Source organism: Hyla sarda, assembly GCF_029499605.1.
Source record: "Hyla sarda isolate aHylSar1 chromosome 1 unlocalized genomic scaffold, aHylSar1.hap1 SUPER_1_unloc_1, whole genome shotgun sequence".
NCBI classification, from domain to species: domain Eukaryota; kingdom Metazoa; phylum Chordata; class Amphibia; order Anura; family Hylidae; genus Hyla; species Hyla sarda.
Window position 1 is genome coordinate 199,890 of NW_026607570.1, and position 16,605 is coordinate 216,494.

General features: G+C 45.0%; 1 protein-coding gene across 1 annotated transcript in view; it reads right to left on the reverse strand.

Annotated features, from left to right (window-relative positions):
* Positions 1 to 16,605, reverse strand: part of LOC130297916 (uncharacterized) — a 203,106-nt gene that overhangs the window by 50,009 nt on the left and 136,492 nt on the right. Inside the window, 3 exon segments of the mRNA XM_056550764.1 lie at positions 1,414 to 1,427; positions 2,204 to 3,035; positions 9,332 to 9,402. Of these exon segments, the coding sequence (XP_056406739.1) occupies positions 1,414 to 1,427; positions 2,204 to 3,035; positions 9,332 to 9,402 (917 nt within the window).

The window sequence follows — 16,605 nt, forward strand, 5'->3', positions numbered from 1 at the left end:
AGTAGAGCTGTATATGTGTAATGTGTCCTCAGGTCCATCATGATGTATTTTTGGGACATTTTCTATGGTCCTTCCCATTTCTCAGGTGGCTCCCATCATTTCTATCTATTCCATCCACCATTCCTGTACATCTTATATTTAGCAGTTTGGTCCCTAACATCCCCTGAGTCCTTGATATTGTTGTTTTCTTCTTACTATTTGTCCATCTATCTATTCCCACTATCCTGTGTGACTTCAGGATCTCTATATATTGTCTCCTCATTAATGGCGTCTTTCTTCCCATATACCTCTCTATACTCCATCACTTCTGTGAGTTTGTGCGGAGCCTCTATCACTATGTGGGAACCATAATAAGGAATTGCAGGAATAGCTGCTGCAGATTGTTCCTATTGTGGAATTTTCCTCTACTTGGGATATATGAGAACTACTTGGTATTATTCTCTCTATATCCTAAGGTTCTATTAATAAGGATTTGTGAATAATATATTCTACCTTTTTGTACTGGCTCTTAATTCTTATATACTGGACCATACTATGAATACTGGATGGAATCTTCACCAATGATCATTTGTTACCGATCTTATGTCCTCATTAGTATCTAATTACAGGAAATGTATTCACATGATGGTTATTTACTAATAATCTTCAATATTCCTTTGTTTTTGTATAATAGTCTATTGTATGTTTTTTGTGTATGTTCTCCACTCACATTGTATACAGTTCTATGTATATCTCCTCCATCCCTGATGAACACAAATGGTATTATGAGAGAAACACGTTGGAAGAAGGAGTCAGAGATTTAGTGATACGGTTTTGTGTGAACCATATAGTTATCTCGGAGACCATATAACCACTCAATACTAACTTTCCTATACCCTTCCACACATTATATTAGGTAAGGGTAAGTATCGGTTAGGTAGGGATAGCCTCTAGTGGGCGGAGATTAGGGATGGTCACCTGTACCCCTGCCCCCACCCCCTATTGATTCTTTATTGATGGCATAATTTCATTCATTGTTACTACTATTATACATTTGTTGACATTTGATGTATCTGTATTTCCATTTACTGTAAATACTATATTGTGTATTTTTGTAATATTCTAATGTAGCAGTAAAAGTCACGTTTTATCTTATTGGGCCTCATTGGTATTTTTGCTCCTGTTTGTTCTACGTATAAAAGAGGAAAGTACTAGAGAGGCCAAGGAGGAGAGCGGGGGCCACAAAATGGGCCCTATAGAAGGAGGGACTGAGGAGAATTCCATATCCACATGAGGAGGAATATAAAGGGGAGGATGAGAAAAAGAAGAGCGAACGAGCTCTAATAATCCAGACGAAGGAAAAGCTTTATAATAAGTGTGTAAATCCGGAAACACAAAACCGCCGTCTAATGTCTTCAGGGTGAGCGTCTATACGGGACACGTGGTCTCTTCTGAATCATAACAAAATTACTAAATAACCATCGGATAGAAGAAAAATAACAATTCCGTACTATGATAGGGACGGACTGTAAAAATATAAAATATTATTGGTAAATATAAGATTTAAGAACCTTTTTCCTTCCAATCCACGACATATATGGGAATTTACGAGCGTGTAACTGGGTCTTCAATCCGTGTAATAATGGCGCAAAGTGTGAAGTAAAGAGATCTTGTACCAGATGTGATCAGATCTCTAGGGATTTTATACCCCGGGGAGGACAAAGAAAAGGAAAAGAATTACACCGATGTTTACTGAACCCGGGGGACGCTGACATATTGACGACTTCTCATATAGAAAAATGGATTTTATGATCTGAGACCGAAAATAGACGTCAAGACGGGAAACGCTGGTCTAGGGTTTGTGATAAATAAAAGTATCTGCAGCGTCTTATGTTCAGAAGAGACGATCTTCAAGGGAGACGCGCGGATCCTGTCTGATGCCTTGAATTAAAGTCTCTATAATCATAATGAGAAGGGGGCGGGGACAACACTGACGCGTTACATTCCCTATATACAACCTCAGGGACAATATTACATTTATTGTAAGTCCAGTGTGCGGAGATGAATATAAGAATAATAAATAATATAAGAAAGAAAACTTTTATTAACAATTGGTAACAAGTTTGGAGATGCAGTATATGATATATGTATAAATGTCAGATATCCTATGTACATGGTGAATATATAGATGTGTTATCTGCATCATTTATTGCTCTGAATTGACTTCTCTCCTGTGTGAGTTCTCTGATGTTTAACAAGACTTGATTTTAACGTAAAACATTTCCCACATTCTGAACATAAAAATGGCTTCTCCCCTGTGTGAGTTCTTTGATGTACAACAAGACTTGATTTCTCAGTAAAACATTTCCTACATTCTGCACATGAAAATGGCTTCTCTCCTGTGTGAGTTCTTTGATGTACAACAAGGCTTGATTTAAAAGTAAAACATTTCCCACATTCTGAGCATGAAAATGGCTTCTCTTCTGTGTGAATTCTTTGATGTTCAATAAGATTTGGTTTCCGAGTAAAACACTTCCCACATTCTGAACATGAAAATGGCTTCTCTTCTGTGTGAGTTCTTTGATGTTCAATATGATTTGGTTTCCGAGTAAAACACTTCCCACATTCTGAAAATGAAAATGGCTTCTCTCCTTTGTGAGTTCTCTGATGTACAACAAGATTTGATTTAAAAGTAAAACATTTCCCACATTCTGAGCATGAAAATGGCTTCTCTCCTGTGTGAGTTCTTCGATGTCCAGCAAGATGTGATTTCTTAGTAAAACATTTCCCACATTCTGAGCATGAATATGTTTTCTTTCCTGTATGAGCTTGATGATGTCCAACACCCCTTCTGTGACGTTTTTTTTGCTGAACATCCTGTGATGACTGAGAAGACAGGACCTGTATATAAGGATGAGATGACAGATCTTGGCTGTGAAGGGCTGAGGGTGTATCTGGGATAATGGAATGTTCTTCATATGTATCTTGTGTGATATCATCATCTGCTTTATAATCTGAAGATATAAGATTCTCCTCTGATCTCCTGGTACAAGAATCTGCAGAGAATAACACAGATTTTACTATTAGTATTAACTCCTTAACATCCCAGGACATTTAAGCGTTTGTGTTTTCTTTTTCTCTCCTCTCCTCATAGCCATAACTCTTTTATTTTTCCATCTACACTGTGTTTAAGAGCTTGTTTTTTGTGGGACCGATCTTACATTGTATTAACAAGCATTAAAATATATGTCAGGTCCATATGATCACAGCGATATCTAATTTGCATAGTTTTCGTTACGCGTTACTTTTTAAAAACAATTACAACAAAATAATGTCAAAATACTATTGGAGGGGGTTCATTTACATTTTTAAAAACATCTTTTGAATTTATTTATTTTTTACACTTTTTGGTCCCTCTATAGGACTTGTATAAGCAGTCATTGGATTGCTCATACAGATCAGTGCAGTACATATTTACTACATTGACCCATTAGAGCCGACCATAGACAGGCTGTATCAATAGCAGAGTCCTAGCAAAGGCCTCGGGCTGCCATGACGATGGATAGGCCCCCCATATTCGCTTTGTGGGGAGCCAATACTTACCACTGCTTCACCAATGATTATCTCTAAGGCTGTATAAATGCTGATGTCAGCTTTGACTGTAGCATCTAATTGGTTAATAGCCAGCACCAGAGATTGCTCTATGTCAGAGGGGGCACAGGTCCCGGGCCCACCCCATACACCCTTAACTGCCCCATAAGGTAAATAAACATAATGGGTCATTAAGGAGTTAAACGTTTCATATACTCATAGTTAAATCTTGTCCAGAATATGATGTAATGGAACAATCATCATCCTACCTTGTGTTAATGATCACTGTATATAGTCTCCTGTAATGTCTCCATGATAATCTTCTCCTCGCTGTGTATAGTCTCCTGTAATGTCTCCATGATAATCTTCCCCTCGCTGTGTATAGTCTCCTGTAATGTCTCCATGATAATCTTCTCCTCGCTGTGTATAGTCTCCTGTAATGTCTCCATGATAATCTTCTCCTCGCTGTGTATAGTCTCCTGTAATGTCTCCATGATAATCTTCTCCTCGCTGTGTATAGTCTCCTGTAATGTCTCCATGATAATCTTCTCCTCGCTGTGTATAGTCTCCTGTAATGTCTCCATGATAATCTTCTCCTCGCTGTGTATAGTCTCCTGTAATGTCTCCATGATAATCTTCTCCTCGCTGTGTGTAGTCTCCTGTAATGTCTCCATGATAATCTTCTCCTCGCTGTGTATAGTCTCCTGTAATGTCTCCATGATAATCTTCTCCTCGCTGTGTATAGTTTCCTGTAATGTCTCCATGATAATCTTCCCCTCGCTGTGTATAGTCTCCTGTAATGTCTCCATGATAATCTTCTCCTCGCTGTGTATAGTCTCCTGTAATGTCTCCATGATAATCTTCTCCTCACTGTGTATAGTCTCCTGTAATGTCTCCATGATAATCTTCTCCTCGCTGTGTATAGTCTCCTGTAATGTCTCCATGATAATCTTCTCCTCGCTGTGTATAGTCCTGTAATGTCTCCATGATAATCTTCTCCTCGCTGTGTATAGTTTCCTGTAATGTCTCCATGATAATCTTCCCCTCGCTGTGTATAGTCTCCTGTAATGTCTCCATGATAATCTTCCCCTCGCTGTGTATAGTCTCCTGTAATGTCTCCATGATAATCTTCTCCTCGCTGTGTATAGTCCTGTAATGTCTCCATGATAATCTTCTCCTCGCTGTGTATAGTCTCCTGTAATGTCTCCATGATAATCTTCTCCTCGCTGTGTATAGTCTCCTGTAATGTCTCCATGATAATCTTCTCCTCACTGTGTATAGTCTCCTGTAATGTCTCCATGATAATCTTCTCCTCGCTGTGTATAGTCCTGTAATGTCTCCATGATAATCTTCTCCTCGCTGTGTATAGTCTCCTGTAATGTCTCCATGATAATCTTCTCCTCGCTGTGTATAGTCCTGTAATGTCTCCATGATAATCTTCTCCTCGCTGTGTATAGTCCTGTAATGTCTCCATGATAATCTTCTCCTTGCTGTGTATAGTCTCCTGTAATGTCTCCATGATAATCTTCTCCTCGCTGTGTATAGTCTCCTGTAATGTCTCCATGATAATCTTCTCCTCACTGTGTATAGTCTCCTGTAATGTCTCCATGATAATCTTCTCCTCGCTGTGTATAGTCCTGTAATGTCTCCATGATAATCTTCTCCTCGCTGTGTATAGTCTCCTGTAATGTCTCCATGATAATCTTCTCCTCGCTGTGTATAGTCTCCTGTAATGTCTCCATGATAATCTTCTCCTCGCTGTGTATAGTCTCCTGTAATGTCTCCATGATAATCTTCTCCTCGCTGTGTATATTCTCCTGTAATGTCTCCATGATAATCTTCTCCTCGCTGTGTATAGTCTCCTGTAATGTCTCCATGATAATCTTCTCCTCGCTGTGTATATTCTCCTGTAATGTCTCCATGATAATCTTCTCCTCGCTGTGTATATTCTCCTGTAATGTCTCCATGATAATCTTCTCCTCGCTGTGTATAGTCTCCTGTAATGTCTCCATGATAATCTTCTCCTCGCTGTGTATAGTCTCCTGTAATGTCTCCATGATAATCTTCTCCTCGCTGTGTATAGTCTCCTGTAATGTCTCCATGATAGTCTTCTCCTCGCTGTGTATAGTCTCCTGTAATGTCTCCTTGATAATCTTCTCCTCGATGTGTATAGTCTCCTGTAATGTCTCCATGATAATCTTCTCCTCGCTGTGTATAGTCTCCTGTAATGTCTCCATGATAATCTTCTCCTCGCTGTGTATAGTCTCCTGTAATGTCTCCATGATAATCTTCTCCTCGCTGTGTATAGTCTCCTGTAATGTCTCCATGATAATCTTCTCCTCGCTGTGTATAGTCTCCTGTAATGTCTCCATGATAATCTCCTCCTCGCTGTGTATAGTCTCCTGTAATGTCTAAATGATAATCTTCTCCTCGCTGTGTATAGTCTCCTGTAATGTCTCCATGATAATCTTCTCCTCGCTGTGTATAGTCTCCTGTAATGTCTCCATGACAATCTTCTCCTCGCTGTGTATAGTCTCCTGTAATGTCTCCATGATAATCTTCTCCTCGCTGTGTATAGTCCTGTGATGTCTCCATGATAATCTTCTCCTCACTGTGTATAGTCTCCTGTAATGTCTAAATGATAATCTTCTCCTCGCTGTGTATAGTCCTGTAATGTGTCCATGATAATCTTCTCCTCGCTGTGTATAGTCTCCTGTAATGTCTCCATGACAATCTTCTCCTCGCTGTGTATAGTCTCCTGTAATGTCTCCATGATAATCTTCTCCTCGCTGTGTATAGTCTCCTGTAATGTCTCCATGACAATCTTCTCCTCGCTGTGTATAGGCTCCTGTAATGTCTCCATGATAATCTTCTCCTCGCTGTGTATAGTCTCCTGTAATGTCTCCATGATAATCTTCTTCTCGCTGTGTATAGTCTCCTGTAATGTCTAAATGATAATCTTCTCCTCGCTGTGTATAGTCCTGTAATGTGTCCATGATAATCTTCTCCTCGCTGTGTATAGTCTCCTGTAATGTCTCCATGATAATCTTCTCCTCGCTGTGTATAGTCTCCTGTAATGTCTAAATGATAATCTTCTCCTCGCTGTGTATAGTCTCCTGTAATGTGTCCATGATAATCTTCTCCTCGCTGTGTATAGTCTCCTGTAATGTCTCCATGATAATCTTCTCCTCGCTGTGTATAGTCTCCTGTAATGTCTCCATGATAATCTTCTCCTCTCTGTGTATAGTCTCCTGTAATGTCTCCATGATAATCTTCTCCTCGCTGTGTATAGTCTCCTGTAATGTCTCCATGATAATCTTCTCCTCGCTGTGTATAGTCCCTGTAATGTCTCCATGATAATCTTCTCCTCGCTGTGTATAGTCTCCTGTAATGTCTCCATGATAATCTTCCCCTCGCTGTGTATAGTCTCCTGTAATGTCTCCATGATAATCTTCTCCTCACTGTGTATAGTCCTGTAATGTCTCCATGATAATCTTCTCCTCGCTGTGTATAGTCTCCTGTAATGTCTCCATGATAATCTTCTCCTCGCTGTGTATAGTCTCCTGTAGTGTCTCCATTATAATCTTCTCCTCGCTGTGTATAGTCTCCTGTAATGTCTCCATGATAATCTTCTCCTCGCTGTGTATAGTCCTGTAATGTCTCCATGATAATCTTCTCCTCGCTGTGTATAGTCTCCTGTAATGTCTCCATGATAATCTTCTCCTCGCTGTTTATAGTCTCTGTAATGTCTCCATGATAATCTCCTCCTCGCTGTGTATAGTCTCCTGTAATGTCTCCATGATAATCTTCTCTTCGCTGTGTATAGTCTCCTGTAATGTCTCCATGATAATCTTCTCTTCGCTGTGTATAGTCTCCTGTAATGTCTCCTTGATAATCTTCTCCTCGATGTGTATAGTCTCCTGTAATGTCTCCATGATAATCTTCTCCTCGCTGTGTATAGTCTCCTGTAATGTCTCCATGATAATCTTCTCTTCGCTGTGTATAGTCCCTGTAATGTCTCCATGATAATCTTCTCCGCGCTGTGTATAGTCTCCTGTAATGTCTCCATGATAATCTCCTCCTCACTGTGTATAGTCTCCTGTAATGTCTCCATGATAATCTTCTCCTCGCTGTGTATAGTCCTGTAATGTCTCCATGATAATCTCCTCCTCGCTGTGTATAGCTCCTCCATGTTCCCTGTCTCCTTCCCTCTGTCATTCTATCCTTGTTCCCATGTATGTGCCCCTACCCCTGTATACACCATAGGTCTTCTTCATTACATTCACTTTCATACCTACACCCCATTTATGTCTTCAGTGGATTCTCCCCATGTCGGCCGCTCTCTCCTCCCCTCCCCCATGTACAGATCACATGACCTATGGACTTATCAATCACTTTTAACCATCTGATTCCATTGTGTAATATATAAGTCGTCCCATAAATCACTGCTTCATCTCTTGTCTCTTATTCTCTGCTAATATCTGCAGGTATCGGTCTCTGCTGCTTCTATTACAAAGCATCTCTGATGCAGAGACACCTTACAAGGAACAGAGACATTGTCTTTGACAGTTGTCCCTGCTCCACAGCACAATTTCAATGGTGCCTTACACTAGTTAGATCCCATAACGATCCAGGAAAATACATTTTTGCATCTTCATTTGTTTCCTCCTCTCCTAAGAGCCATCACTCATTTTTCCATCTCCAGACCCTGTTGCTTGTTTTTTGCGGTAACAATCATGTTATGTGCCGTAAAATTGACTTGTTATCCTCATAGATCAGGTTGGTACGATCCCTATGTATAACATAGCGTTATCTTTAACTCTTTTTTTTAATTTAAACTCATTTTACTATAAAAGTGAGTAAAGAGACGTACAGTGTAAGTACAGACCATGGAAGTCTATGACAAAATCCCATTCAGCACAGCATGATGTATACAGAGTGAGGACAGCTGCATAACACAGTCAGTGACTACAGACACAATACAACCTAAACCGGGAACCTTAAACACAATAGACTTATGTTTACATCCATTTCCGGCTCCCATTATGTGAAGCGCGCTCAGGAGCTGATCGCGCTTCATACCCGATGAGTCTCTGTTTCTATCAGCAACCAGGACCAGCGGCTAATACCAGACATCGCCGATCAGGCTGGTGTCCGGCATCAAAGTCGCCGCATCTAAAAAAGAAGAAGACACATGCTGGTTAGCTCAGTGGGCTGGTCGGGACCGCCGCCGTGAAATCTCTGCATGGAGATCGCAGGGGGTCCGAGTGGAGGGACTCCCGCGATCAGACATCTTATCCCCTATCCTTTGGGTGGTCCATGTGGTCTGATGAGCACAGTTAAACAGATTTGTAAATTACTTTTATTTAAAAATCTTAAGTACTGAAAGGATAATCAGCTGCTGTATGTTCTTTTTGTTGTGTAGGTCTTTCCAGTCCGACCACAGTGCTCTCTGCTGCCACTTCTGTCCATGTCAGGAACTTTCCTGAACAGAAGCAAATACCTATAGCAAACAGAGGTGGCAGCAGAGAGCACTGTGATCAGACTGAAAAGAACTACACAACTTCCTGTGGAAGTACTGGAAGGATTAAGATTTTTAAATAGAAGTAATTTGCAATTCTGAATAACTTTATAGCACCAGTTGAGTAAAAAATTTTTTTCTATCGGAGTACCCCTTTAAAAGATTCCATAAATAAATTATTACAGCCGGTGACTGGGCAGAATCTGAAACTGTTCCCTGCATATAGTGGTTACTACTCACCTGGGCGGTTACCTGTAGGAATGTCCTCCTTATACTGCTCATCACTGCTCACATCTGTCTCTTCTTCTTCTCTTAAATCAGTAGTATTACTATAGATCAGATTTTTCCCTGTAGGAATGTCCTCCTTATACTGCTCATCACCGCTCACATCTGTCTCTGCTTCTTCCTTTATATCTGTAGTATTAATATAGATCACATCTTTTCCTGTAGAAATGTGCTCCTTATACTGCTCATCACCACTCACATCTGTCTCTGGAGCATTAATATTGTTCAGATCTTCTCCCTGATTCATAAGATGTGGAAGAAATATAGTAAAAGTCATCAGACAGTAGGAGAAGTCACGTGGGATGTTAGATGAGCAGGAGATGAGGAGTCATGGAGGATGAGGGGACTGACCACAAGATCTTCACAGCCCTTCTACAGATCATAGGGAATATCTCCATCTACCTGATCATCCTGTGGAAGAAGAGGACGGGGACACCTCTCTGGTGCTGATCTCTTACAGGATCTGACTGTAGGGAACACATACAGAGACTGAATTCATTCTTTACATACAAATAATGAGAGGACGTGTGTATATAGTCATGTCTATTACCTGGTGATGTGAGGGGCTGCTGATCCTCCATCATGACCTGATCCTTGTACTGATCCTTGTGTCCTTCTACATACTCCCACTCCTCCATGGAGAAATAGACCGCCACGTCCTGACACCTTATAGGAACCTGACACATAATGATACAGACATCACCCCGACCCCTCCAGTGGTGTTACTGTATAATGTCCCAGCATTCCCAGCAGTGTCACCTCTCCAGTCATCACCAGTCCCCTCCATTACTGTATAATGTCCCAGCATTCCCAGCAGTGTCACCTCTCCAGTCATCACCAGACCCCTCCATTACTGTATAATGTCCCAGCATTCCCAGCAGTGTCACCTCTACAGTCATCACCAGACCCCTCCATTACTGTATAATGTCCCAGCAGTGTCACCTCTCCAGTCATCACCAGACCCCTCCATTACTGTATAATGTCCCAGCAGTGTCACCTCTCCAGTCATCACCAGACCCCTCCATTACTGTATAATGTCCCAGCAGTGTCTCCTCTCCAGTCATCACCAGACCCCTCCATTACTGTATAATGTCCCAGCAGTGTCTCCTCTCCAGTCATCACCAGACCCCTCCATTACTGTATAATGTCCCAGCAGTGTCACCTCTCCAGTCATCACCAGACCCCTCCATCACTGTATAATGTTCCAGCATTCCCAGCAGTGTCACCTCTCCAGTCATCACCAGACCCCTCCATTACTGTATAATGTCCCAGCAGTGTCACCTCTCCCATCATCACCAGACCCCTCCATTACTGTATAATGTCCCAGCAGTGTCACCTCTCCAGTCATCACCAGACCCCTCCATTACTGTATAATGTCCCAGCATTCCCAGCAGTGTCACCTCTCCAGTCATCACCGGACCCCTCCATTACTGTATAATGTCCCAGCAGTGTCACCTCTCCAGTCATCACCAGACCCCTCCATTACTGTATAATGTCCCAGCAGGGTCACCTCTCCAGCCATCACCAGACCCCTCCATTACTGTATAATGTCCCAGCAGTGTCACCTCTCCAGTCATCACCAGACCCCTCCATTACTGTATAATGTCCCAGCATTCCCAGCAGTGTGTTACCACGGAGCGCTCGCTACACTCTCGCTACTGCAGCGCTCCGGTCAGATCCACTGACCCGGTGCGCTGCGATACCGCCTCCAGCCGGGATGCGATTCGCGATGCGGGTGGCGCCCGCTCGCGATGCGCACCCCGGCTCCCGTACCTGACTCGCTCTCCGTCGGTCCTGTCCCGGCGCGCGCGGCCCCGCTCCCTAGGGCGCGCGCGCGCTGGGTCTCTGCGATTTAAAGGGCCACTGCGCCGCTGATTGGCGCAGTGGTTCTAATTAGTGTGTTCACCTGTGCACTCCCTATTTATACCTCACTTCCCCTGCACTCCCTCGCCGGATCTTGTTGCCATTGTGCCAGTGAAAGCGTTTCCTTGTGTGTTCCTAGCCTGTGTTCCAGACCTCCTGCCGTTGCCCCTGACTACGATCCTTGCTGCCTGCCCCGACCTTCTGCTACGTCCGACCTTGCTTCTGTCTACTCCCTTGTACCGCGCCTATCTTCAGCAGTCAGAGAGGTTGAGCCGTTGCTAGTGGATACGACCTGGTCACTACCGCCGCAGCAAGACCATCCCGCTTTGCGGCGGGCTCTGGTGAAAACCAGTAGTGACTTAGAACCGGTCCACTAGCACGGTCCACGCCAATCCCTCTCTGGCACAGAGGATCCACCTCCTGCCAGCCGGCATCGTGACACAGTGTAACCTCTCCAGTCATCACCAGACCCCTCCATTACTGTATAATGTCCCAGCAGTGTCACCTCTCCAGTCATCACCAGACCCCTCCATTACTGTATAATGTCCCAGCAGTGTCACCTCTCCAGTCATCACCAGACCCCTCCATTACTGTATAATGTCCCAGCAGTGTCACCTCTCCAGTCATCACCAGACCCCTCCATTACTGTATAATGTCCCAGCAGTGTCACCTCTCCAGTCATCACCAGACCCCTCCATTACTGTATAATGTCCCAGCAGGGTCACCTCTCCAGTCAGCAGCTCCATCATCTTGTTGACGAGTTCTAGGATCTTCTGTTCATCCATTTCTTCATGTATCAGGGAGTGAGGTGGGGGCCCCAGGATTGGGCTCAGGGTTCTTCCCCATCCTTCACACACAGGGGCTTGACAGCGCTCACTAGAGGACTTCTTCACTAATGTGTAATCCTATGTATGGAGAGACACATTAATATCACTACATACATTCCCAGAATCCCTCACTTCTCCAGTCATATCCATCTGTTATTACATAGATAAGAACGAATTCATGTGACATCACTCCCAGAATCCCTCACCTCTCCAGTCACATCCATCTGTTATTACATAGATAAGAGGTCATGTGACATCACTCCCAGAATCCCTCACCTCTCCAGTCATATCCATCTGTTAGTACATAGATAAGAATGAGGTCATGTGACATCACTCCCAGAATCCCTCACGTCTCCAATCATATCCATCTGTCATTACATAGATAAGAATGAGGTCATGTGACATCACTCCCAGAATCCCTCACCTCTCCATCATATCCATCTGTAATTACATAGATAAGAATGAGGTTGTTACGCCGAGCGCTCCGGGTCCCCGCTCCTCCCCGGAGCGCTCACAGCGTTCTCCTATTCGCAGCGCCCCGGTCAGACCTGCCGACCGGGTGTGCTGCGATAATGTTCCCAGCCGGGATGCGATTCGCGATGCGGGACGCGCCCGCTCGCGATGCGTATCCCGACTCGCTTACCAGACTCGTTCCCCGTCTGTGCTGTCCCGGCGCGCGCGCGCGCCGGGTCTTTGCGATTTAAAGGGCCGGTGCGCCACTGATTGGCGCATGGGTTTTAATCAGTACCTTCACCTGTGCACTTCCCTATTTATACCACACTTCCCCTGCACTCCCTTGCCGGATCTTGTTGCCATAGTGCCAGTGAAAGCGTTTCCTTGTGTGTTCCTAGCCTGTGTTCTAGACCTCCTGCCGTTGCCCCTGACTACGATCCTTGCTGCTTGCCCTGACCTTCTGCTACGTCCGACCTTGCTCTTGTCTACTCCCTTGTACCGTGCTTATCTCAGCAGTCAGAGAGGTTGAGCCGTTGCCGGTGGATACGACCTGCTTGCTACCGCCGCTGCAAGACCATCCAGCTTTGCGGCAGGCTCTGGTGAATACCAGTAGCAACTTAGAACCGGTCCACCGACACGGTCCACGCCAATCCCTCTCTGGCACAGAGGATCCACCTCCAGCCTGCCGAATCGTGACAGTAGATCCGGCCATGGATTCCGCTGAGGTCCCGCTGCCAGTTGTCGCTGACCTCACCACGGTGGTCGCCCAGCAGTCGCAACAGATAGCGCAACAAGGCCAGCAGCTGTCTCAACTGACCGTGATGCTACAGCAGCTTCTACCACAGCTTCAACAACCATCTCCTCCGCCAGCTCCTGCACCTCCTCCGCAGCGAGTGGCCGCATTCAGCCTTCGTTTATCTTTGCCGGACAAATTTGATGGGGACTCTAAATTTTGCCGTGGTTTTCTTTCACAATGTTCCCTGCATTTGGAGATTATGTCGGACCAGTTTCCAACTGAAAGGTCAAAGGTGGCTTTCGTAGTCAGCCTTCTGTCTGGGAAAGCCCTGTCATGGGCCACACCGCTCTGGGACCGCAATGATCCTGTCACTGCCTCTGTACACTTTCTTCACGGAGATTCGAAGTGTCTTCGAGGAACCTGCCCGAGCCTCTTCTGCCGAGACTGCCCTGCTGAACCTGGTCCAGGGTAATTCTTCTGTTGGCGAGTACGTCATCCAATTCCGTACTCTCGCCTCCGAATTGTCCTGGAATAACGAGGCCCTCTGCGCGACCTTTAAAAAAGGCCTATCCAGTAACATCAAAGATGTGCTGGCCGCACGAGAAATCCCTGCTAACCTGCATGAACTTATTCATCTTGCCACCCGCATTGACATGCATTTTTCCAGGAGCTCGCCAGGATATGGACTTTGTTCGCACGAGGCGGTTTCTCTCCCCGGCTCCTCTCTCCTCTGGTCCACTGCAATCCGTTCCTGTGGCTTCCGCCGTGGAAGCTATGCAAGTTGACCGGTCTCGCTTGACACCTCAAGAGAGGACACAACGCCGCATGGAGAACCTTTGCCTGTACTGTGCCAGTACCGAACATTTCTTGAAGGATTGTCCTATCCAACCTCCACTTCAGGAAAGACGCACTCTGACTCCGCACAAAGGTGAGACAGCTCTTGATGTGAACTCTGCTTCTCCACGTCTTACTGTGCCTGTGTGGATTTCTTCTTCTACCTTCTCCTTCTCAGCTGTGGCCTTCTTGGATTTCGGATCTGCAGGAAATTTTATTTTGGCTTCTTTCATCAACAGGTTCAACATCCCGGTGACCAGTCTCGCCAGACCCCTCTACATCGCCTCTGTTAATAATGAAAGATTGAACTGTACTGTGCGTTACCGCACGGAACCCCTCTTAATGTGCATTGGACCCCATCACGAAAAGATTGAATTTCTGGTCCTCTCTAACTGCACTTCGGAAATTCTTCTTGGACTACCGTGGCTTCAAGGCCATTCCCCAACCCTTGATTGGTCCACTGGGGAGATCAAGAACTGGGGTACTACTTGCCACAAGAATTGTCTTAAGCCTGCTCCCTGTACTGTCAGTCAAGACCCTGTGGCTCCTCCGATACCTGGTCTCCCCAAGGCCTATCTGGACTATGCTGATGTTTTTTGCAAAAAACAAGCAGAGACTTTGCCTCCTCACAGGCCTTATGACTGTCCTCCCGGGTACTACTCCACCCCGGGGCAGAATCTATCCTCTGTCTGCTCCGGAAACACAAGCCATGTCGGAGTACATCCAAGAGAATTTAAAAAAAGGGGTTTATCCGCAAGTCTTCCTCCCCTGCCGGAGCTGGATTTTTCTTCGTTTCCAAAAAAGACGGCTCCTTACGTCCTTGCATTGATTACCGCGGACTTAATAAAATCACTGTAAAAAAACGCTATCCCCTACCTCTTATCTCGGAACTCTTTGACCGCCTACGAGGCGCCCACATCTTTACCAAGCTGGACTTAAGAGGTGCATATAATCTCATCCGCATCAGGGAGGGGGACGAGTGGAAGACCGCGTTTAACACCAGAGATGGACACTTTGAATATCTGGTTATGCCCTTTGGGATTTGCAACGCCCCTGCCGTCTTCCAAGACTTTGTAAATGAAATTTTTCGTGACCTTCTATATACCTGTGTTGTGGTCTACCTAGACGATATTTTGATTTTTTTCTGCTAACCTAGAAGAACACCGCCAGCATGTCCGCATGGTTCTTCGGAGACTTCGGGACAATCAATTATATGCCAAAATGGAAAAATGTCTCTTTGAATGTCAATCTCTTCCCTTCCTAGGATACTTAGTCTCTGGCCAGGGACTCCAAATGGACCCAGATAAACTATCAGCCGTATTGGATTGGCCACGCCCCTCCGGACTCCGTGCTATCCAACGTTTTTTGGGGTTTGCCAATTATTACAGACAAATTATTCCGCATTTTTCCACTATTGTGGCCCCTATCGTGGCCCTAACCAAGAAAAACGCCAACCCTAAGACCTGGCCTCCTCAAGCGTACTCTCCAGACCTGATCCATCTAGGCCCTTCTCGCTGGAGGTAGACGCCTCCTCGGTGGGAGCTGGAGCAGTACTCCTACAGAAAAATTCTTCCGGACATGCTGTTACTTGTGGTTTCTTTTCTAGGACCTTCTCTCCGGCTGAGAAAAACTACTCTATTGATGATCGAGAACTACTGGCCATAAAATTGGTGCTTGAAGAATGGAGGCACCTGCTGGAGGGATCCAAATATCCAGTTATTATATACACTGATCACAAGAATCTCTCTTATTTCCTGTTTCCTTGTGTGTTCCTAGCCTGTGTTCCAGACCTCCTGCTGTTGCCCCTGACTACGATCCTTGCTGCCTGCCCTGACCTTCTGCTACGTCCGACCTTGCTCTTGTCTACTCCCTTGTACCGCGCTTATCTCAGCAGTCAGAGAGGTTGAGCCGTTGCTGGTGGATACGACCTGGTTGCTACCGCCGCTGCAAGACCATCCCGCTTTGCGGCGGGCTCTGGTGGATACCAGTAGCAACTTAGAACCGGTCCACCGACACGGTCCACGCCAATCCCTCTCTGGCACAGAGGATCCACCTCCAGCCTGCCGAATCGTGACATCACTCCCAGAATCCCTCACCTCTCCAGTCATATCCAAACTGTAATTACATAGATAAGAATGAGGTCATGTGACATCACTCCCAGAATCCCTCACCTCTCCAGTAAGCCGGAAGAGTATCTGTAGGGTGAGGTTTATGATCCTGTCGGCCATCTTGTTCCTGTCTCTCTCCATGGTTGATGGGTCATCCAGGAGAATTCTCTTATATAGAAGATATCAGCAGAGGATCCTGGATTGGAGAAACCTGAAGGGAAGAAGAGGAGACGATGATAAACCGCACCAGATTCTATGGAGAAATAAAATCCATTTCCTGGAGATAATCTGGGGAAACATCTGAGGAGACATTATAGTCACAATCATGGAGGCTATAAACCTATTCAGGGGATCCATCATAGTCTGGGGCGGAGTTATGGGGGATGGGTAGAATATTGAGACAGGAAT